The sequence below is a fragment of the Bidens hawaiensis genome, unplaced genomic scaffold (assembly GCF_021521415.1).
Source record: "Bidens hawaiensis isolate Kalapana, Puna unplaced genomic scaffold, B.hawaiensis_p1.1 tig00022579_1, whole genome shotgun sequence".
Classification (NCBI taxonomy): domain Eukaryota; kingdom Viridiplantae; phylum Streptophyta; class Magnoliopsida; order Asterales; family Asteraceae; genus Bidens; species Bidens hawaiensis.
Genome location: NW_027493524.1, coordinates 277,341 through 301,511, shown reverse-complemented (window position 1 = coordinate 301,511; position 24,171 = coordinate 277,341). Strand labels below are relative to the sequence as shown.

The following is a 24,171-nucleotide window of genomic DNA, read 5'->3' as shown; positions in this document are numbered from 1 at the left end:
ATTTATTATTGTTGGTACTTATCTGCTTCTGAGGCAGCCTGGCATATTTTCGGCTATAATGTCCATTACAAAATGCCTTCTGGTTACCCGACTACCTTTCCATCTTCCAGGACAACATGTAGTTTATGGTGCGGACGATGATCTTGATAATTTCTTGGACAAAGTTGAAAGTGTCTCATCTTCCATGTTTACTGCTCGGATGAAGTGCAACCAAAAGTATGCTAACACGCGTAAATTGACTTATGTTGAATTACCTTCTGAATTTGCTTGGCATGCTCAGCCCCGTCGTTGGGAACCAAGAAAATCGGGATTTTTCATAGGAAGAATTCATGTCGTGTCTCCTGCTGCCAGGGAAGCGTACTTCTTACGAATTCTTTTGAACATAGTTAAAGGTCTAAAATCGTTCGAATAAATCCATACCGTTAACGGTCGTCTTCAAACTTCGTTTAGAGACGTGTGTTGCCCTCTTGGATTGTTAGAAGACGATCAAAGAATACATTGAGGCAATTGAAGAGGCAAGCCATTCATCATCGGGTCACGGAGTACCCACGTTGTTCGCTACAATGTTGTCAACTGATAACCTTTCTAGACCAAAGCATGTCTGGATAAATACTTGGAAATAAATTTCTGATGAAATTTTTTACAACCAACGATGTCTTTTAAAGTCACCAGATATTAATATTTTAAAAGTCAGTTTTACAATATTTATATTTATATATATAGTCATTAATATTACCAAATTAATTTTTTATTCAATTTTCACAAAGTTATCGTTAACTAAAGATCAAAGCAAGAACCTCACTTTATTTGAGATTGAAAAAAATCTTGTTGCGTAACAACTCAAGCTTAAGAAAATATCAAACCATGCCTTTCCCCGATGCCGAGTATATATCTATTGCATCTAATAGTTTGATTCACGAAGAGTAACATACGATCAAAACTTGCTTTTCGTAGAGAGTTCCAAACTCTATTTAATTCAATTATTCAAGAGCAAAAAACTGTTTTTGATCGTATAATGATGGTTGTTCAACAGAATAAAGGGGGTGTGTTCTTCATATATAGTCACAGTGGAACAGGTAAAACGTACTTATGGAATGCCTTATTAACTGCCACAAGATCAAAATGCGAAATCGTCCTAACTGTTGCTTCAAGTGGAATTGCTTCGTTATTGTTAACCGGAGGTCACACAACACATTCCAGGTTTCATATTCCGATAAATCTGAATGAGGATTCTACTTGCTACATGGATCTAGGCACAAACGAGGCACAATTATTAGAAAAAACCAAATTAATAATTTGGGATGAAGCTCCAATGGCTCACAAAGATGTCTTTCAAGCTTTTGATAGTTCTTTAAAATATGTTTTATCTTCTAATTTGCTATTTGGAGGAAATGTTGTTGTATTTGGAGGAGACTTTCGACAAATCCTACATGTAGTTCAAAAGGGCACTAGACAAGTCATAGTGAACGCCTCTCTGTGTTCTTCTTACATTTGGAGTGAATGCAATGTCTTGAGATTAACAAAAAAAATCTAAGGTTAACTACGGGTACGCCATCATCTGATGTTGAAGAAACCAGATTGTTTGCGAAATGGATTTTAGATATAGGTGAAGGTAATATTGGCGGTCCTAATGATGGTGTTGCAACAATAGATTTACCTGACGATCTACTTACATAATATTTTGTTGATCCTATATCAAAACTTTTTGACTTTGTATATCCTGATATTCTACAGAATTACGAGAACCAACATTACTTGCAGGATAGAGTCATACTTGCACCAACAAACGAAACTGTTGATGATATTAATAATAGTTTGCTCAAGTTTTTTCCAGATGATGAAGTCGAGTACTTAAGTTCAGATACCATATGTAGTTCAGAATATATCAATGACACTCTTGATACAACTTTATGCTCGCCTGAACTGCTTAATGGTCTAATAATATATGGACTACCAAACCACAAGCTTGTGCTAAAAGTTGGTGTTCCTGTTATGCTCCTTAGAAATCTTAACCAGAAAAAAGGCTTATGTATCGGTACTCGACTACAGATTATATCTTTAGGTACTTGTGTGGTTGAAGGAAAAATCATTTCTGGAACCAACATTGGTCATAGAGTTTTGATCCATAGATCGCCACTGACGCCATCAGACAACAAAATAGCATATAAATTTCAAAGACGACAATTTTTCCTTGCAGTATGTTTCGCGATGACGATAAACAAAGCCAAAGTCAATCATTATATAGGGTTGGTTTGTACTTAAAAAAACCTGTGTTCTCACATGGACAACTATACGTCGTCTTGTCAAGAGTTACAAGCAGTTGTGGGCTAAAGATTATGATTCTTGATAAACAATGTAATCTGACCAATACAACCACAAATGTTGTGTACAAGGAAATTTTTTCTTATTTGTAAAATACTTGGGTAACTATTCTTTTGTAATTTCTAAAATTTTAATGTAAGTTGTAATTGTATTAACAATATATGATAATTGTGCTATTGATTGTATTTTGCTTAATGTTTAAATATTAAAATTTTCATTAATTGTCCGTGTAATACACGGGTCTCAAACTAGTAATAAAATATAATTGCTCGGATAAATATCTCATAACTTCAAACGATTATTTTTCCTATTAAACAATCGTTTAATCAAAATATTTTATTTTTATATCACGGGACGACCATATCTTTTATTAACTCTTTGGCTCTTAAACTTTTAAAGAGTGACATTTTCGGCATGACAACGTGACGGGCGTTACATAATATGAACCATTTAACTTTGAAGATTTTTATTTCTTTCATATTTCTTAAATTTGAAGTTTACACCCGTAAATCCATAATAGTTACTTCTGATAAATAAATTAAATTCAGAGGTCGCATCCTTGATTTTATAGGTTTGCTTTGAGCCATTAATTTAAAATCACACTACCAAAAAAAGTAAGGAATATATCAACAAGGTGGGAAACAATAACAATGACTTTTAGTAAGAACAAAGACTTCAACATGACTATTGTCGTGAAGACCAAAATCAAGACAAGTCCAAACTTTTTAGTAGTCTAAAACTACAAGCTTTCGTATAACCTAAGGAAAATCTTTTGTAACCTCATAAATTAGAGCGGACAAGAGCACTTTTAATAACCAAAAAACGGCTACCTAGGCAACTTATGACGATAAGCCAATGGACATTACATTGTGACCTAACACCTAAATCCGTGGGTGTTTTAGTCTTCTCTATATATTTACACACGTCGAGTGATAGGTAGGGTGAGCTCATTTAAGAAAATATATATTATTTTTCTTTTTATTTGTTATTTTCTTTTAATTTGTGAAAGGAACTATTATATTTGAGTTTTTAAAAAATTTGAATCGATCTGAGATTTTATAAAAGAATATAAAATAATTAACTAATTTGTAAACTTTCAAACTTCTGTCTTCGTTTGCTATAACCTTCATGAAAAAAAAAAACTATAAAACTTGTAAAAACAATTATAATAAAAAAAAAAACGTAAAAGATAATGATTATGTAGAACATGTATATATTAGTGAATGATTGATTAATTTCTTGGGAAAAATATTTGGGTGAAAGATGAAAATGTTGATGTCTAAAATGTCTAGACCCATTTTAAATTTATGAATCATGATTCAAGCATTTTTTGAGATATTTCATTCAAGTTTGATCATTCAATCCTCCTCACCACCACCGTTGTATATATAACGAGGATTAGGGGTGAGCAAATTAACCGTTGTTAACCATAAACCGAACCATAACCGGCATAACCGAACCGATTTTAACTGATAACCGCTATAACCGGTGGGTCGGTTTAATGATTTTTGAACACCGTCAAATACGGGTCGGTTTTGGTTATTGATAATATCAAACCCACCATAACCGAACCGCCCCGTTTGTCATACTTATTAATCAACAAAGAGGTTTGGATATTGGAATTAGTGCCATTGCAGGAGACATTCTTTTAACTTTTTAGCTTCAGTTTCTCTTTCTAACTTATCTCAACAAACTACATTAATTGAAACGTTAATAATGGTGGCTGTCATATTGATGTTCACAGTCAATATATCAATATTAATTAAATATATTTAGATTATATCTTTTGGTGTTTTGTTTCATTGTTGCTTATCGAATTAACTTGAATTTTATTGTTGGGTAATGTCATGGCGTTTTGTTTGAATATTTGGCATTAATATTATGGATTATGTATTTTGTTTGATCGTGTCATGTCTTTTTATGTTTTTTGATAATATTTAGTACAAAAGTTTTAGGCCTAATTATATTTGTTTTAGTCACTGTTAACCGACCCATAACCGATTCGTTATAACATTAAAACCGATTAACCGAAACCGCCATAACGGATCGGTTATGGTTATGGTTTTCTATTAACCGGCATGTTGGTTATGGTTATGGGTTTTACCAAAACCCGCCCCATACACACCCCTAACGAGGATTACCAAAACTTGATCCAAAACGCGCCGGGGGCGGAGTGCCCAACGTTTTGGATCAATTATAAAAGTGGTGTCTCCTAATTTTAGAAACATGACATGAGTAATAAAACAGAAATATTACCTCGTTTGGAACTATTACCCTTGACTGTCCTAACATCAAGCCAAGTGATTTTGTAACCTTTACGTATTTCGGGAACATTTTTTAAAACTTAAAATTATTTAAACGTGTCAACAGCATATGATAAAATCAAAGGAATAATTATAAATAAGAACAAGAAAGGTGGAAGAACTTGTCATTGTATGTTGTTATGTATAGACAAGCTATCACTAGGGACCATGTATCTTTTGTTACTTTGTTCACTTCACTACTTTTATGTAAATTTTGTATAAAAAGATTCCTTTTAAATGGTGGGTTGTGAAAGTACCATTTTTGGATATCAAATGCTATTATTTGTTATAAATTTTGGTCGTTGAAACACAGGTGTTATAAACGATCGTAACATATGATACACGGTATTGTATATGTTTTTTATAACAACCAACAAGAAACTTCTATTACCATCAAACACAGACGCAAACGACCACCTGAATGGTATTACAAACGAAAGATACACGATATTGTATGCATACTTTTATCGTGTTACACTTTTATACAATTTACTTTGTGTTTCTATATAGTAACATCTATTCGGCTTTGGAATATCACAATTGCATTCCGTAAAATACATCATCCAACATATGTTTCCAATAATTTATATATACCCATTTTAAACTTATGTATATAGACTTATTAACACGTCACAACTCACAAGTCACAAACCCGGTTTGTTGTTGCCTTAGGGCCCATACCAATGGCAAGCCCGTTAGCCCATCCTGGTCCGTAGACATGTTTGAGATTATTCATTTTAAGGGGCCCATCCAACGCATTTTCCATCTGTCACTACTGTCATGGACGGTGACCTATTTACCTCCCAAACAAAATATTAAAAGAAATATATTTATGTGTGAATTATAATTTTAGTCACAATAAAAACGTTTATGTAAAATTTAACCATTTTAAGTTTATATGTTTAAAGTTATATTTCATATTAAATTATATGTTACTCGATTAACCAAATAATAAATGTATCATTTGTTCATAATTTAAATATTTTGGAGTCCATATAAGTTTAATTACACTAAATGTCAAGTTCAGGAAATCGTAATCATGATTTATTTATTAGGTAAAGTAATAATTTATTAATAATGAAAACTGATATGACTATATAAGTTAAATCAAACTATTTAGCAATTTAAAAATATGAGTTATTGAGATGTGATTAATTCATGAATGAGTACGGAGTGAAATGAAAGTAATATAATTGTTAATATGAAAGTCACATATGTCTTCACCACACAATTGGATTTATCAACGTGAATGTAATCTAATTATTTTGAATTATTTTTCTTATTACTGATTAAGATTAATATTTATGTACTTCCAAGATCATATATGGACCACCACCGCTCACATCTCCATCCAGTCTGACCACCATTCAGCGGTCACCATCCAGCCACCTCCAATCAAATATACATTTTTTACTACACTCATGAAACTTGTAAATGAAACCTAAGAGTGTGTATTGGTTTGGTTCCATTTGCCTATGTGTTATGATCGCTAACTAGACTGCTAGTTAAAGCATTACGTTAATGTCACGTAATCAAAAAAACCATTAACTAACTAACCAACTCTTTAACTAATGCGTCTTGGACTAACTAAATAAATAAAAGAAAAGTTTGATTAATGCATTAGGGTAGACACCACTTAACAAAGAAGGGGGGGGGGGGGGGGGTCAAAAGTCCATATGCTGCTCCTTTGTTTGGGCGTTAAACTACCTATGTGACAACTCTTTGCTGCTCCTAGTTAGCCCACAACGGGTGATCTTATGAGTTGACTTTTCTTTTTTCACATTTGGCTAGAAATGTTTGTGTTTGAAAAATTGACTTAAAATCAGTGTTTTAAAAATCGGTTTCAAACCGGCCGATTGAACCGGTTAAACCGGATTTCACGTAGGAGGCCGGTATTTTGAGTCTGATATTTTTGGCCGAATAGCTAGAACATTATACCGCTGGTTTTTTTCTAAAATACCGGTTTTTAGCGGCAAACCGGTTCTGTGTCCGAAAATTTTTTGATATTTGCGGCACATATTTTTTCAAAATTACTTTTAACCCAATAGTTAACATTCAAAGGTTGTAAATGTTAGGACTATTTTTTTAAAAAAAATTGAGTGCTTTTGTATTATTTTTTAAATATGGATTAAATTTTGGATTCTTTGTTGTTACGGAATCATTTACTTTTAGGTTATTTTTGGATTGAAGTTTCATTTATAGGAATTTATAAGGTAAATTTTTCAACCGATTGAACCTCAGGGTATAACCCGGTTCAACTGATTGTACCAGTTTCTAGTCCAATCCAATACAAGTAAAATACTGGTTTTTAAAAACATTGCTTAAAATAATGAACACAGGCTTTAGCGTTTTGGCCTTATATTGTTGTTAGCAATCATGAGTTTGGCACATATAACAAACATTCAAACAAGTTACGTGTGATTCGTTTCGGTTTTGGTACTTTTCGGTTTGTTTTGGTGTGACTTGGTTCAGTTTTGAAACGAGATATATCCTAAACCAAACTGTAGTGTTCTATTAAATCAAAACCAAAACCAAAACCTCGATTGTTCGTTTTGGTTAGTTATTTTGGTTTCAGTTAATCTTTCTTTTTCACTACCCTACATAAAGCCTTATTTTATTGAATGAAAAAGACTAGTTGTATTGTCCCCCTATAAAGATGGCATACGCCTGTATAGTAATTCTCCGTTTCAAATAAAAGTTTTTGTTAAATGAAATTTTAGTTGATTAACATAAGGGTACGGTTATGGACTTAATTGTTAGACTGTGCGTAGTGGGCGTCTTCCCCTTCCAAAGCACCCCCAACCGCTCGGGCAACCCCCCCCCCCCCCCCCCCGAGGCGCTTTGGGCTAGTTTTGGGTTGGGGGTGTTTCCTACAAAGCATCGGGTGGGTAGGGGGGAAGTTAATCAATGATTGACGGTTGCTTTATTTGTTTGTTTAATAAAAAATAATAAGATAATAATTGGAAGAGACTCCATCCACTACACCACTTTATTATAAAATGCTTCGATTGTGACGTGACGTTACATAAAGCAAAACGCTATTATAGAATCTCTATCACTACACATGCTAGGCTATAATATATGCTTGCAGTGCCAATTATATCACAATCATTTGTGAACTTCGTCATCAATCAAGGCTGTAAAGGCACTTCACCTTTTCTGATCCTCTTTGCATCCAAAATATTCCCCTTGTTTTTATTTTCTTTTTCATTCTCCAAAATAAATTTTTAATAATATCATACTTTTATCTGCTTTTTGAATACTAAAATATATCTCTTTTATTACAATAATTTAATCAACTCAACTAACTCACAAAACCAGTTCAATTGCAAAAGTTTAATAAAGCTAATTATTTACATAATCATTAGTTACATACATGCAATGTAGATAACCATTACCCATCAACTTTGTGGACAAACTTCTTGAAAGATGGAGATGATGATATATTCTTTAAAGATAAAGAGGATGATAGACCCCCATTCAACAAACGAATTCTACCTCCAAAACCCCGTTTAGAAATAAGTAGTTTATTTCCTTCAATTTGGATTACTTGTGATACAATACCTTTGGTTATCGGTGGTCCATTACTAACTTCAGTAATTTTTTGCTAAGCCTTTTTTAAAGCCATACATGCATTTGCATTGTTATACCTTTTATTAAAAAAAAAAAATTCAAGTCAAGGTCTTAAGGGGAACAAGTCTCTACACTATAAGTGAAGTTATTATATCAAGTATGTTTAGAATGTTTATTCACATCCTTTCATTTGGATCATTATTTTCATCAAACATACTGCGTTGTGCATAAATACTCATTGGACATCTTGACATGCTTTGAATTAAGGTTCATAATCCGCAAAGTAAAAAGAGAGAAAATCCAAAAGCGAAGGTGATACTTCCATGAATCTGAGACACCTAACAGATTGTTAAACTTATACTTTTCGTAATAAGCTATGTGATCAACTACTTTTTAATGTTTATATAAGGTGATTTCGAAAGGGTTTAAGTTGTCCAATTGATTTGGTCAAAGGGCATGTTGCCAAACACATTTTGTTTAGAGTATGTTTGGGATTGAGTTTGAAAACAACTTATTGTCTTATAGGTTTTTTCAAAAAACAATAAGTTAAAAAAGTGCGTGTCAATCACAAAAATCTTTATTATTTAAACTTTTAAAAGGGTTAAAAATTTAATTTATAAAAGCAACGATTTTTAAAATAGTTTTTTGAAAAAAGCCGATAAGTCAATAAGTTATTTTGAAACTCAATCCAAAAGATGTAATTAGTATTGTTTAGATCCTACAAAGATATATACAAGATATTGACTAAACACAACTAATTGTCTTCAAGGAAAAATTCTCTAAAAGTGAGCACGGGTCCCTACATAAGTCAATCTAAGATTGACCGTGTGGGTGATCTGTCAATTATTTAAAGGTTATCTTAGGTAGATCTGCTTAAACAACCTCTTTACCATACTTATACTTGCATCTTAAACATAAGATATAGAGAGCTTTAGCATATCGTTGAAATATATTTTCTTGTTTAGCACCTTTATTCAAAGTATAAAGATGGATGGGTATAAATAAGAGAAGAGAGAGCTATATTGAGATCACTCCCTTGCAAATAATGAGGGTTACAGTAATGTTAGATTGACGGGTAAAAAAGTTGATCGACTAAAACATGATCTATAATTTATAAGAAAAAAATCTAACTCTAACACGGATAGATTTTTGTAATCCAAACATTACTCATTTAACATCTTTATCTAAGCGTACACACAACGTTAAGGTTGTGGGTGCCGTCCGTCTTAGGTGGCACGGCAGGGACGAGGAGGTGAAGGACTTCCGCCTTGTGAGAGTTAGTGTTTTGGAAGAAAAAAAATGGTTTTTGAGAAAAGTTTGGAACTGATATGTCGCGTATGTGCCGGTTTTGAAGGTCTGACGTTATGGATGCTCTGATTAAGTAAAATGAATGGGCTAGAGAGTCAAAAAGGTTGACGGTTATGTATAACGATATGGTTATAGGAATGCAAACAAATTAATTTATAAGCAACTCATAAATGGGTTGGCATTAACCTGCTTAATTTAGTACAAACTGAACATGTCCAATTCGATCATTAGCCAAATTAGATAAATACCCCTAAAACACAATAATATTCTTCTAGCTTCTTTGCGACTTACATTAACCGACCATATACCTATTTATATTTAACTAGTTTGAGGCCCCGTGTATTACACGTGTAATTGTTGAAAATTTTAAACTTTAACCATTAAGTGAAATACAGTCAACAAATTGATCATATATTGTTAATACAATTACAATTAAATTAAAAATTACAGAAATTACATAACTAAGATTACACAAATATGTTACAAATAGGTAAAAACTTCCTTTTAATCTACATTTGTGATTGTATTAGCAGGTATACATTGTTTATCAAAAATCAAAATTTTTAGTCAACGTCTGTTTGTAACTCTTAATAAAGTAACATATAGGCATGCTTATAACTCTTAATATAACTATATATAGTTGTTCGTGTGACAAAAAAGGTTCTCCAATTACATACCAACTCCAGATAAATAATAATATATATCCATGATACTAATAAAAAAATATTCACACACATAAAATATCATAGTTTTTAATCAATTAATATGATGTCATTTGAGAACATCTCCTCATGTTTATAAAAAAACATGATTATCCAAAAAACCACATACTTGAACTTTGATGAGATAATTATCCTTAGAATATTTACAATTTGAAATTGATTGATCATGATAAATTTGTTGTCATTAATATTCTGTGTATGACAAATTTTTAATTGACTTTATAATTTACAATTAAAAATTTTATAATTAAGCAACATAAAAACTGAAAATTTAAATATAACAAAATGTTTTGTTTATTCATATGAATGTAATTGTCAGGAAAATGAAAAATACATACTAACATTAAAACCATGTTCAAATAATAATGATTATTCAGAGTTAAAATAATATTAAAAGATTTAAAGTTATATAAAATAAATGTAGTGATTCTTATTTATAATCGTTGAAAGTAGGGCTGCCACTTTTACCCGTAACATGAAACCCAACCCAAGAAAACCCGTACTTGAACCCAAACTAACCTGACCCGAGAAACTCGAACCCGAGAAAATACTAACCCGGACCTGAACCGAAGTAATTCGGGTTGGTTCTTGGATCCGAATTCTAGGTTTCGGGTCAACCCGAAAACTTTTAGTTGTAAAATCATATGTATTTTTAGGTATTAAAGGCTAAGCCTTAATCGCTGACATTATCAGAATTTAGTTCAAGTCGATTGTTTTCATTCCACATATTATGAATCGAATGTTTATTGTTTATTATTTTGAATATAAACCATAATAATCACTTTAATTAAAACTTCAAAATTCACTAATCGTCTCTTGTCTATCCGTACGAAGAATACTTATTATATGTAGTAATGTATTTAGTTGGAATAAACCTATAATTTTAATGTCATATATTGAAATGACTTAAAAGATAAGGACCAAATATGAAAATTTGTTAAAAAAAAGATGAGGAGAACTATAGTGTTAACAAGTGAGAAAAATGATAGACTTTTATTAGAATAGATAGATTGTTACGTGTTAGAAATAAAATTGGTAAGCTTTATAATAAACAATAATAAAACTTTAGTGAAAACTTTGAATAGAAAATTCATCTATTATATATATATATATATATATATATATATAAATTAAATTAAAAAAGTTAATCAATTAGAGACTAAAAATTAATTGCTTTAATCCAATATGGTCACTTCTACTTTTTTTGTGATCACATTATTAAATAATTGCCATGCACATAATTGTTATTAAACAATTATAGGCCAATTGATTGACTACGAAGTTTAACCTAACCATCATTCTTTTCTTAAACTAATATGCATATTCAAGTTATAGTAGTATATAATTATCAAACTAGTGTGACTTATATTTTAGCATCAATAAAGTCCATAAAAATATATAAATTAACTTAATAGTATTATTAAATTGTATTCGAATATTTACAAATAACCATGGCATGTTGTCAAAGGAAATGCGTGTTCATAACCTTTTACTTTTAGAGGTTCTTCTTACATTTAATACAAACCTGAATAAATATAATAAGATAACTTGTAGTTAAATTTATTTGACCTCTCACCAATGATTCTTACTTCCTTACTACAAGTGGCTGGGGTGACTCATTTGAAGAATTAAAAAGGGTTTTAGGTTGTGTGAGTTGTTTTTCCCAAATCTCAATTATTGCGGGTTCTCTTCTGGGATGGAATGCTAGTGATCATGTGGGTTAGTACCCGGTCAATGATCCAAATTGTCGTTTAAAAAAAGAGTTAATTTGACCTCTCAAAAAGAGTTAATTTGACCTCTCAACATAATATGATGTGTAACGTCGAACTAGACAGCATAGGGAAACATAATCATTAAATAGATAGACAAATGACTCGCACATAATCATCAAATTATTCTCTCTTGCTTTTAGTCTTGACTCTTGAGGTTTTCATTTGAAGATATTTAATCATAAAGAACATTTTGGGTAATCAATAATTTTAGAATGGTAAGAAGTGAATCGTGGTAGTGTTAGAATGGTATTTGTTATAAGGATTTAAGAGAAAAACAGTCACCAAGCTTCTTTCTTAGCTATAATACTTCTCGTGGGAGTTAAACAAGCGCAACAAAAGGGACGTGGCGTGATGACAGTATTATAAAATCGCACCGGGGCGTTAAGACCAACGCAATAAGCAAGGAAATGGTGAGATCCAAATGCTTTAACAAGGAGATGATGGGTGACGATTAATTACAATTCGTCAACTTGTTCGTATCCTTAAAAAGAAAGTAAAAACGAGTTCGAAACAAAAATATTACTTCTTAGTATTGTTTATATCTAAAGGTCACGATTAATCACAATTCGTCAACTTGTTTATCGTGTTTATAGCTTTATTACAACTTGTTCACAACCTATCGACTAACATGGATATCTGTATGACTCGTTTAGATAAATGAGTTAAATACACAATATTCTCGCAACATGATTTTAAATTTGCTCGAGTTACGATTAATATCTTTAACACAAATATGTATATGAATTGTGCTCGGGTGTATTCATTTAACACGTCAATTCGACATGATTAAGATTCTTAGTTGGAATCATTTGAAAAATTATAAACATTATGTGCCTCACATGATTTGTTTTATTTGGTATTAGTTAAAAGAGCGCGTTAAAATTTTTTAAGTCCTGGTTCAAAAATAAAAAAATAGTTAGAGTAAGGGTTATTTTGTAGTCTTAATTTTTTTAATAATTTTATTTAGAGGAGGTTGGCTCAAAATTATACATAGGTAGAGTATGTTTAGTTTAAATAAGAGTAAATTGCGATTTTCGTCCCTGTGGTTTATCCAAATTTGCGATTTTAGTCCAATAATTCTGATTGTCTTTTTTCGTCCCTGTGGTTTCATTTTGCTTTCAATTATATCCTAACCAACTAACCCCGTTAAATCCACCTGGTTATGTCCATCATCTTGAGGGGCAGTTTGGTAATTGTACTCCCAAAAGAAACACCAACCAACCCTAAATCCCTAATTCCCAGACCTCTTTTTCATTCTTTTTGTTGTCTGTATCATCTTCTTCATCCCAAGATAGACAACATTTGAATAGACAATGTCGAGCTCCTCTAACACACAATCACTTCGTCGCCGAGCCAACAATCGAATGGTGTTTTGCTCATGTGGTTCAGTTACAACCATTCGCACGTCTTGGACCGATGCCAATCCTGGTAGACGATTTCACTGTTGCACGAGTGTAAGTTTTTTTTATATTGAAACTATATTTTGTTTTTTTTCCTAATTACTTCAAAATCTTACCAGGCATCAAGATGTGGTTTGTTGATTGGGTTGATTCCCCATTGTGCCAAAGAGCTCAAGAAATCATTCCTGGTCTATTGAGATCCGCCAATAATCACGAAGCCATGGCAAGAGCTAATGCAATCCAAAACAAAAGGCTGAAGATTTATTTAGGTTTAAGTTGGATGTTTTTTTTGTTGTATTTGATTTTTAAATGACCTGAAACTTGTAAAGGTTACTGGCTTTATGTTTTTATGTTGTACTCTTAACTATAGGATGTGATTAAATGCACTATGTTGCAAATTTTGTTGATGACCACTATTAATGAAATTTCGTATTTTGGCTACCATACGAAAAGTTTGGTTTATTAACGTTAGGGGTGCAAATGAGCCGAGCTCAAGCCTAAAAACAAGTTCATTCAATAAACGAGCCTGAGCCCGAGCTTTACTTACGAGCTCGAGCCGGCTCGCGAGCCTAAAAATAAGCTCGTTTAATAGAGCTCGAAACGAGCCAAGCTCGAGCTCGAGCTATGTATAAGTTAAACGAGCCGAGCTTGTGCCTAGTCGAGCTTGGGTTTGGCTCGGCTCGTTTGCACCCTCTAATTACCTTATGCATTATAACAGTAGGTTACAAACGAAACATTGTTTGTCAAAACTGAGTTGGTCAAAGACCACCACCAGTTTTGTCAATTACCGACACTAGAATGCATAATTCAATGGATTCTTGCAACTAGTTTAGGGTATGAAAAGTTTACCTAATATTTTATGTACTAGCTCTTCGTTTTTTAAGCAAATAATAGAGGTCATTTGACACCTTATCTTGTTAATTAAAGATATTTCTAGCAGTGACCTGTTAGCATGATATCACTTGGAAATGCTAAAGACAAGTACCTGGATTTTAAAAAGACAATCAGATACTAAAATATGCAACTTGTCAAAATCTGAATTTTAAAAAGACAATTACCTTGAAAAACTCATATTTGTCAATAAAGTCAAACATACCAACAAATAACAACCATATAATCACAAGCATACTAAAACATCCATATTTCAACCAAAACATAGCATCCATTATATAAAAACTAACATGCAACATCTAGAGTCAAAGCCTTGATATACAAAACATGATAACTATCAAACATAAATACTAGATTATGTTTGGGAAAATATCGCAAGTTCGACTAAAAAGTCAAACATGCCAAAACATGATAACCATCAAACATATTAACAGTTTCAAAAGACAATCAACATAAACACCATTCAATCAAAGACCTTTGGTGGTGCCTTTCTTTTTTGAACCTCCCACCTGTGACACTTTTTCTTTCCCTTTGGTGGTGCCCTTCTTTTTTGAACCTTCCACTTGTGACAACTTTTTTCCCCCTTTGGCTGTGCCCTTTTTCTTTTCAGGCTGTGATGAAAACTTTGGCGCGGTACAAGACCTTATATTATGCCCCTGTGTTTTGCAATTCCTGCACATGACCGTGTTACTAGACCTTGGCATTTTCCCTTCCATAGCAAGTTCGCTCAACTCCTCAGCACTTTTCTTTCGTTTCTTCTTTGGCCTCCCAATTTGTTTGTGGTTCTTTGGAGGCTTAAGAGTTGTTGGGCATTCTGAAGGCGTCCACATTTGAACATCGTTGATTGGGTCAATGGTATGATCGTACACCTTCTTCCATGTATCAAGCAAGTAGACTTTAGAGATCCAAGCCTCTGGAATGTCAACATCCATGCCATTTTGGGCCATATTATAATTGACTGCCACTACATGCTTGTATGGCATGGCAATCAACTCCCACATTCCGCATGAGCAAGTCTTCTTGTCAACATCGACTACACATTGATCTTGTGAAGGCCCACTTACTTAGTACTTGTTTATCCCATTCCATATGACTTTGTACAATAATGCATCTTTTTTAATTCCTTCAAACAGTGTTGTTGCTTTCGGAGTCAGAGGACCGTCACACTTGGAAATGCTTTTACGAACTAAAACAATTCTCTTCATCAAATATTCCCTAATAAACTCCAAGCAGGTTATAATGGGCTTGTCTCTTCCGCCAACCAGTTGCCTGTTGAACACCTCGCATAGATTATTTAAGAGAACATCACTTGTTGACCTTCCTGCAAAGACACAATAGATAACATAATTAGGGGTGTGTATTTCAATATAAGTTTAGATTTTAACTTTTTAAACCCGAATACCGATCCTAATTTACCAGAACCATTTAACCCAAAACCCGAACAACCCGACCCGAACGACCCGAAACCCAAAAAAATAACCAGAATCGTACCACTGAACAAGTAATATTTTTAATTTTAAAGAATCGTACCACTAAAGTATGCTTTAGACCAGTGCTTTGGGTGGATATCACGTAGCCAATCATGTAAAGCCTGATCTTAGACCCTCACTTCTGTCATTGCCTTCTCAAACTGTGGAATAGTAGTTGTTGTAGCACACTTCCAAAGTAGATCTTTAATACATGACCCCACCACTTAGACTTCATATTCTCATGAATGTGTCTCAAGCAAAATCTGTGTTCAGCACTTGGATATGTCTTCTTTAAAGCTGGTATAATACCCTGATTAATAATAAACCCAAGTAAACACAATAAGTGATGACAAAAATAGTAAACACAATACGTGAACAGTTAAAACTTGGATGTACCTTTTGTCGATCACTAATGAAAGTGAAATTGGAATTTGCATATAGATCAAGATCACGACCTAGGCACTCCAAGAACCAAGTCCATGATTCAGTTGTTTCAGCTTCGACTAAAGCATATGCCACGGGATATATGAATTATTTGAGTCTACTCCCACTGCAGTTGGAATCTGTCCAGGAAAAGGCCCCTTCATGAAGCAGCCATCCAATCCCAATAGGTCCCTACCACAAGCTTTAAACCCTTCCCTCAATGGAGCTAAACAAATGTAAACCCTCTTGAACTGCCTTGTTAAACTAGATGGATTAAACTCTTTCTCTACCTCAATCTCCACAGAGGTTCCCGGATTAGCTCTAACTAGCTCCTTACAATAGTCCCTTAGAAGTGCATACTGAGTAGTGAAATTACCATCAATCTTCTGCCTAGCCATGGCCCTCGCCCGGAAAACTTTAGTCTCTGAGAGTTGTACTTGATATTTCCTCTGGAATTGATCTTGTAGTGCTTTAACCGGTATGTTGTAGTTCGAAGCAACAATTTGTTCAGCTTCTTTAGCAATCCAACTCACAGTACACAACTTGACATTTCTTGTATTAAGGCATGTATGCTCATTAGTAAAGGTCTTCACAACCCAAGAGGATAATTTATTGTGGTTGGAGATATGTAAGACAAAAGGACAAGTGGGAATCAGTTTCTCTTCCATTGGTTCTTTCATTGCTTTTTTTGACTTATCCACCTTTTGAGACCCACCAACTTTACTCTTCACAACTACCTCTTTGGACCCACCAACAGCATGTGTAACTCTAGCACACGACACCCTTACTATTTCTTTATCATTATTTTTAAAGTAAAGTTGCCTTCTACTCTCAATACAAAACTTCCTCACTAGATCCCTAACTTCATCCCTATTTGAAAACTATTGTCCAACATAAAAGGTGCAAACACTGGATCTTTGCCCTTTCTATTCTTCTTCCTAGCCTTTTTCATTGCCTTGCTTAAAGGTGTTTCATCTTCATCCATGCTATCAAAATCATCTAAGTCAACTTCAAAATCACTGTTATCATCTTCACTAGCGAAGTGTTGATGTTCTTCGTTAATAGGTATATCCACCACAGATCTAAATTCATTCATGTCTACTTCTAAATCATCACAGCTATTATCACTGTCAACAAAGAAATAAGAATCCTCATAATCATCTTCATTGCTACATTCGCCATCCCCATTGTTATCTTCGTCACCACTCTCACCATCCCTAGTGTTATCTTCGTCACCACCCTCACCATCCCCATTGTCATCTTCATCAATGTGATCCTTAGTCCTAACCTCATTATCTACTTGGCTTACTTGACTTTCATTGATAGTTTCTGTAGTGCCTATTGCCTGGCATCCAAGCTCAGTGTATACCTCAATAACCTTAAACTCCTCAACATACTTAAACAACTCATCAAGATCAGTGTCATTTGTTAAAGCCCTTAAACCACAATCAAGATCACTGTTTGGAACCTTAAAATAGTAATAAAGTATTTCATCTCCTACATGAAGATCTAAGCAATCTGTCATAGATTCTAGTTCGTGGAACCCAAACTCGAAAGAGTCAACCATATCAAAAAACCCTACCTTTCCATTAACATAGGTTCTGCCTGGAGGCTTTGTGAATCTCCCACCAAAGTTAAACTTCATGGAGAAAACCTTTGGGTGACCCCCTGTTTAATAAACAATATCAGTAAAGAATTAATAACTATTGTTGATCCAGACAATCATGGAAAAAAGTTTAAAGAAACCTGTTAAACAGAGATCGGTACTTACGATATTCTTCATCGGGGTCAAACTTTTCATGTGGAGATCGAAGCCACCAGAGACTAAGCGCCATGATCAAAGATTAGTGGTGAATCGTCGTTGTTTTTTCGTCTAGAGTTTGGAATTGTGGTGCATTGTTCTTCTAGGGTTTGGAATCGTGGTGTCGAACAAAACAATTGAAAAAGACAACTGGATGGTTTTTTAATCAGGGATTTAGGGTTGGTTGGTGTTTCTTTTGGGAGTACAAGTACCAAACTGCCCCTCAAGATGATGGACATAACCAGGTGGATTTAACGGGGTTAGTTGGTTAGGATATAATTGAAAGCAAAATGAAACCACAGAGACGAAAAAAGACAACCAGAAACTATTGGACTAAAATCGCAAATTTGGACAAACCACAGGGAGGAAAACCGTAGTTTACTCTTTAAATAAAAAACATATTTTAATAGTTGATGGAACATATAAAAATGTAAGTTTTAGTAAAACGTTAAATGATTCAAAGCTAAACCGGACAAAACAAAAACATCTACATGTTAAGGCTAAGGGTAGTGGGCCTTGATCAAGCCCCAAGTGATCCAATACATTTACAACACGTAGGCGCTGACATGGCTCGTGATCAAGTCCCCCGTTCAAGCCCCATAGGGTGTAGTGGGGCTTGATTTATCCACCCCCAAGTTATTAATTTAAACCTTGCTCAAACCTTGCTCAATTCTCGTCCAAGCCCCGCGGTCCCGGCCACGGGGCTCGTCCGCGCCCCTGACCCCTTGATGGGTGTAGTGGTGTTCGCGAGCCACCTAAGCCGCCACCTGGATCACGCCCCTTCCTTCACCCCTAAGGACAAGATTTTTTAACCCACTCATGAAATGCTACATCAATCGATTAAGTCTCTTAATGATTCAGCATAAGGTTATCAAACAACCCCTAATTTAAAACGATAAAGCCAACATGTGTCAAAACATATACTTTTTTAAACTTTTAAGCATAATAAACTGTTAAAAAGGTTTGTAAGCAATTAAAGCTTGTAAACATGCCCTTGGCTTAACTTGTTTGATCACATGTTTTCCACATAATAACTTGTGTGATCACATGTTTTCCACATAATAACAACCTAGTTGATCACATGTTTTCCACATAATTTGTTTTACGTAGTTACTTCTATCTTGCTATAATTAGTTAAAGGAGTGATGTAATTTATATATATATATATATATTCACCTTTTATATACATGCTTGTCTAATTTATCCATAAAAAAATACAGTATATCAATTATATATTTTGTTGATAATTTTAGTGGAGTCAAGTTATTTTAATTTATTAAGATTTACTTAATTATGAGATAAAAAATACAGATTGATACGAGTTATGTGAGTTATGAGTAGTGAAATTCACCCTCGATAATAACTATTCGTATTTGACGAACATGAAGATTCAAAGGCGCAATGCTGCATTGGAAGGGGTACCATTAATTTTATGTTGCTAAATTGAAATACTACCGAAAGTTGTTTTGCATTCACATGATTTATAAAATTTACATGTAAACTTAAAACTAAGTTATAACTTATTAAACTTATTATTATAATTTATGGATTATTGATATTTTATGGCAATTGGTAACTATGTCTCGATGGCAATTGAGTGTCAACTTATAAGATGACACTAGCAACGAAGTTACCACTAATAGTGTTACTTTTTTATAGTCATCCACTAATAAAATTGTCCATAACTGGTAGTTATAATCGTTAACCGCCAACTGAAATATTAAGATGGTTTGTCCTCTACGTAATTAGCCAACAAACAAATATACCTCTATATGATTTTCATTATGATCATTATATGTTATAAAGTAAATTCGTCCATAGATTTGACAAATTACATCTTTACTCACTATCGATCTGTAACCTTTTAAAAACCGGTGATTAAAATGAATATTGAAAAATTAGAGAGGTGGAGAAGATCTTCTAATTTACAAGGAGACCTAACTAACTTCTATTCGTTCCAAACTCAAGTTTAATTTTACCTGCTCCACTTAATTAGTGGCACACTTTACTTAGTAGTTAGTACTAAACTAATTAATAAAACACTTTCTAGTAAGTTTAGATTTTTCAATAAACTTAAACGTATTTCAACAAATGTTTATAAATATTAAAAGTTCGATTTTTTAAGCTAAAAAGACGTGGTCAAATTGAGTCCATGATTGCTTTCCTCTACATGGAAACCGTGGAGGATAAGGCCTTCTCTCTCTTTGTGTATGTATCTATCTATGTGTGTGTGTGTGAATGTGAGAGAGAAACAGAAATGTTATCTTTTCATGCAGCTATCATGTGTGTGTTTTTTTCTCTACGATATATATGATTCAAACAAAGGCAAAAAGACACAACAATCAATCTGCCTCACAACTTGACTCAAATCTCTAAACTAAATTCCATGTCCATGGAGTTTCTTTCTTTTTCTTCATCTTAATTTCAACAACAACACTTCACCTTCATAAATCCAATATCTTCATCATATATATATGTTCATGTTTATGTCTCTTTGTTAATTAATCAAAACCTCTTTTGTTTCTTCATCACCTACCTTAATTTGTTGTTTTACTTATTAAAGATTTCATAACTTATATTATAAGATGATGTCTGGAGATGGATTCTCATCACCACCTTCTTCCCTTACCTCCTTCATCCATGACCCCATCTCAAACCCTAACCCTAACTCTTCAGCAGCCGGTAAACGAAAGCGGAATCAAGCCGGTAATCCAGGTAAAACACACACCCATCTTGTTATTATTACTTAAATCAAAACCTTCTAAACCATCTTAATGTGTGTGTATATATATATATATAGATCCAGAAGCTGAGGTGATAGCTTTATCACCAACTTCTCTAATGGCGACCAATCGATTCGTATGCGAGATATGCAACAAGGGTTTTCAAAGAGACCAGAATTTGCAGCTTCATAGAAGAGGACATAACTTGCCATGGAAACTTAAGCAAAGGAACAAAAATGAAGTGGTAAAGAAGAAGGTTTACATATGTCCAGAGAAGAGTTGTGTTCATCATGACCCGTCTCGAGCTCTTGGGGATCTAACAGGAGTTAAGAAGCATTACAGCCGGAAACATGACGAAAAGAAATGGAAGTGCGAAAAGTGTTCGAAGAAGTACGCGGTTCAATCGGATTGGAAAGCTCATAGCAAGATTTGTGGTACTAGAAGGTATAAATGTGATTGTGGAACATTGTTTTCAAGGTATGTTTATCGTTATTTGATTCATTTGATTTCGATTTGGTTTGTATGTGTGTATAGATTTGTGATAAAATGTAAAAAATTAAGTAACACAAATTGCTGAATAATACTTTCTATTTTTGAAGAACTAAAAAAAGATTAGGAAATGATAATTATCAAGTTAATATTAACTAATAATAATTGTAAAACATCAATAATGATCATATGTAAACTAGAGAGCATAACTAGTGACTAACAAACTTTTAAAATAAATAAAATGATATATAAATCAGACAACAATAATCATAATCATAATAGATAAAAAACTTGCCTAAGAATTAAATTTTTTTAAGAATTTTCGGTATTTATTCATGTATACCTATTATATAAATACATATATATGAAAATCAATGATAATGATAAAGTTAATCCACTATTAATAACTAATAGTTATAATAATTATAGAATGATATTAATAACTATCATGATATAATACAAAGTAGAAAAAAGTTATGAACAAGAAAAAAACATAAAACATAAAATGATAAATCAATAATGATAATAATAAAAAAAAACAAAACAAATTAAACTCCTGCATTGATGTTTGTTTTATGCATAAACAGGAAGGACAGCTTCATAACACATAGAGCCTTTTGTGATGCATTAATGGAGGAAAACTCAAGACTTGCATCACGTCCATTAGTTCCAAACATGGGGAGTTTAGGCTATCGGAGTGACTTGATGATGATGAACGACGGTGGTGGTGGCGGCGGTGATGGTGAGAGACAAATGCAAGGTATGTTTGGTGGTGGTTTAGAAAGTAACATTGGCATGAATATAGGAAAACCAAGACTTCCCATTTGGCTAGACCATAATGCCACCAATCCACAATTAGAAAACCCTAACAACTCATCATTTCTACCGCCGTCGAGCTCAAACTACAACCCTACCGGAATGCTACCACCAGAGATGGTTAATTGGTTGGGTAGATACAATGGATTACCACAAGGGTTATCTTTAAAAGAAGAACAACAAGCTCATATGTATAACTTTGGTGGTCCTTCAACATCTCAAAACAATCTCATGTTGCCACCGGTGCCACCAGCACCGGTGGCTAATATGTCTGCCACCGCTCTTTTACAAAAGGCGGCTCAAATGGGGTCCACAAGAAGCACAAGTTCCGGTGGAAATGGAAATGGAAATGATGTTGGTTTTGGGCTCATGAATAGTACAAGTACAACTCTCTCCAATTTACAAAGCCCCCGGGATACTCCTGAATTTTTTTCTAGATCTGCCACTGCTAGAAACAATGATGGGTTGATGATGATGGCGACGAAGGCGGGGGAGGGACCAACGCAAAGCGGTGACGGTGATTTTACTAGGGACTTTTTGGGTGTTGCAAGGAACGAGAGGAGTGTGTCGTTTAACAGCTTGCAACAAGAGTTAAACAAATTTGCGTCGTCTTTTAGCCAATTTGGTCGGAATCAAGAGTAAACAAGTTAATTGGTGATGTAGTTGGATACTTTTAGTGTAGTGATGGATTTAAGTCACTATATGTGATAGTTGTAAGTTTGAAGTTTTAACAACTTTTGTGACGACCGTCACATGTGTATTTCACATGCTAAAAATTCTATATTTTTGTGTCACGTGAAATCATATAGAAACCTCAATTATTATTTTAGGAACTATAACTGATTAGCTCTATTTTGTATTATCAATCTATCATCATGAAAACTGATATATGTAAAGCATAAAATAGTAAATCATAATTAAAGTGTTCCACAAGCTTTAAAACATTTTTAGTTATATATCATCAAAATCGTAGATGCAATCAATATATTATAAGGCAAGTATAGCTGATGTTATAACTCGGTATTAATTAACGATCTTTGCATATATATGAAAAAAAATTAGTATTGAAAACTCATAAAATACCTCAGACAAGATATACTAATACTAAAATAAACTTTACAAAGTTGTGAATGATGGAATCCAGTCGGGAACAATTAACAAAATTAAACTACTAAACACATAGAGTAATTATTATTTATTGTTTTGAACTAATTAATTAATTACTATAAAAAATAAGTAGAGTAATAATAATTATTCTAGTTCAATAATTACTCTAACGCATTAACAAAATAATTTGTCAAAAATGATTCAAATTCAGATATCTAAGAGTTTCACAAGAGAATCCGTTACAAGAAATTCAGAAAGTGTCCAATGAAAGCAGATATCACCTTTCGTTAGACATGTATTCAAGAATTTATGACTTGAATTCATGGTATTATATTGGTGCTTTAACTTGAAAAGAATACTTTTTCAAAATTTAAACGTCAAGTAAACTCAAACTTTCTCTACTTAACTAGAAAAATACTTTCTTAATGTTTTGGATTAGTAACTAAAGTACCCACGAGTAAGAGGTGTACAGGGGTTCGAGGAAACCGAATATACTAGCCAAACAAAACAATGTCGTGTGATATTATATATTCCATATGATGTTTAATATTATATATATTTACATGATTAAAGCATCACACGTACACTTGGTCTTTTTAACACTTTTAAAGATGTTTTTTAGCTTTTGTTAACTTGTTACTTTACATCTTCTCCTTGACTTCTTGTCAACAGTACCTACACCAACTCTTGCACCACAATCCCTTTTAATTAGAATTGGTTAAATGATTATATATAATAGTAATAATTTTAACTCTAATTTCGCAAAATTTTGGGACTTTGTTTAAACTCTAGATTGTCTAGTATATCGATCTATAATTATAATTATTGGGAAGTTATTTTATAAATATTTATTGTTCAAAAAATAAATATAAGAAATGATTTGAAAGATAAGAGGATCTTGTGAATTGTCAGGGGGAGAAGACAAAAGAGAGTGAAACAAAGGAAGTGTTTGCATTTGCATGTCTTTTATGGAAAGCTTTTTATCATATGGTTCTGCATGTACAACTGTTACTGCTCTTTGTACTGTTTAGCCTGTGAGCAATCTGAACATG

The 24,171-nt window shown here is 33.2% G+C and overlaps 1 protein-coding gene across 1 annotated transcript; it reads left to right on the top strand.

The window, feature by feature from the left end:
* The first annotated feature begins 20,178 nt into the window (after nt 1-20,178).
* Nucleotides 20,179-22,805, top strand: LOC143565915 (zinc finger protein JACKDAW-like). Its single transcript, XM_077052746.1, has 3 exons — nt 20,179-20,699; nt 20,785-21,184; nt 21,784-22,805. The coding sequence occupies exons 1-3, from the start codon at nt 20,570-20,572 to the stop codon at nt 22,652-22,654; spliced, it is 1,401 nt and encodes a 466-aa protein (XP_076908861.1). The 5' UTR covers nt 20,179-20,569; the 3' UTR covers nt 22,655-22,805.
* Nucleotides 22,806-24,171: the final 1,366 nt, after the last annotated feature.

Bases quoted from the DNA above. Each gene is read 5' to 3' on its own strand.
- LOC143565915 (XM_077052746.1), top strand. From the start codon at position 20,570: ATGATGTCTGGAGATGGATTCTCATCACCACCTTCTTCCCTTACCTCC. The intron at 20,700-20,784 runs GTAAAACACACA...ATATATATATAG, and splicing joins GAATCAAGCCGGTAATCCAG to ATCCAGAAGCTGAGGTGATA. The intron at 21,185-21,783 runs GTATGTTTATCG...ATGCATAAACAG, and splicing joins TGTGGAACATTGTTTTCAAG to GAAGGACAGCTTCATAACAC.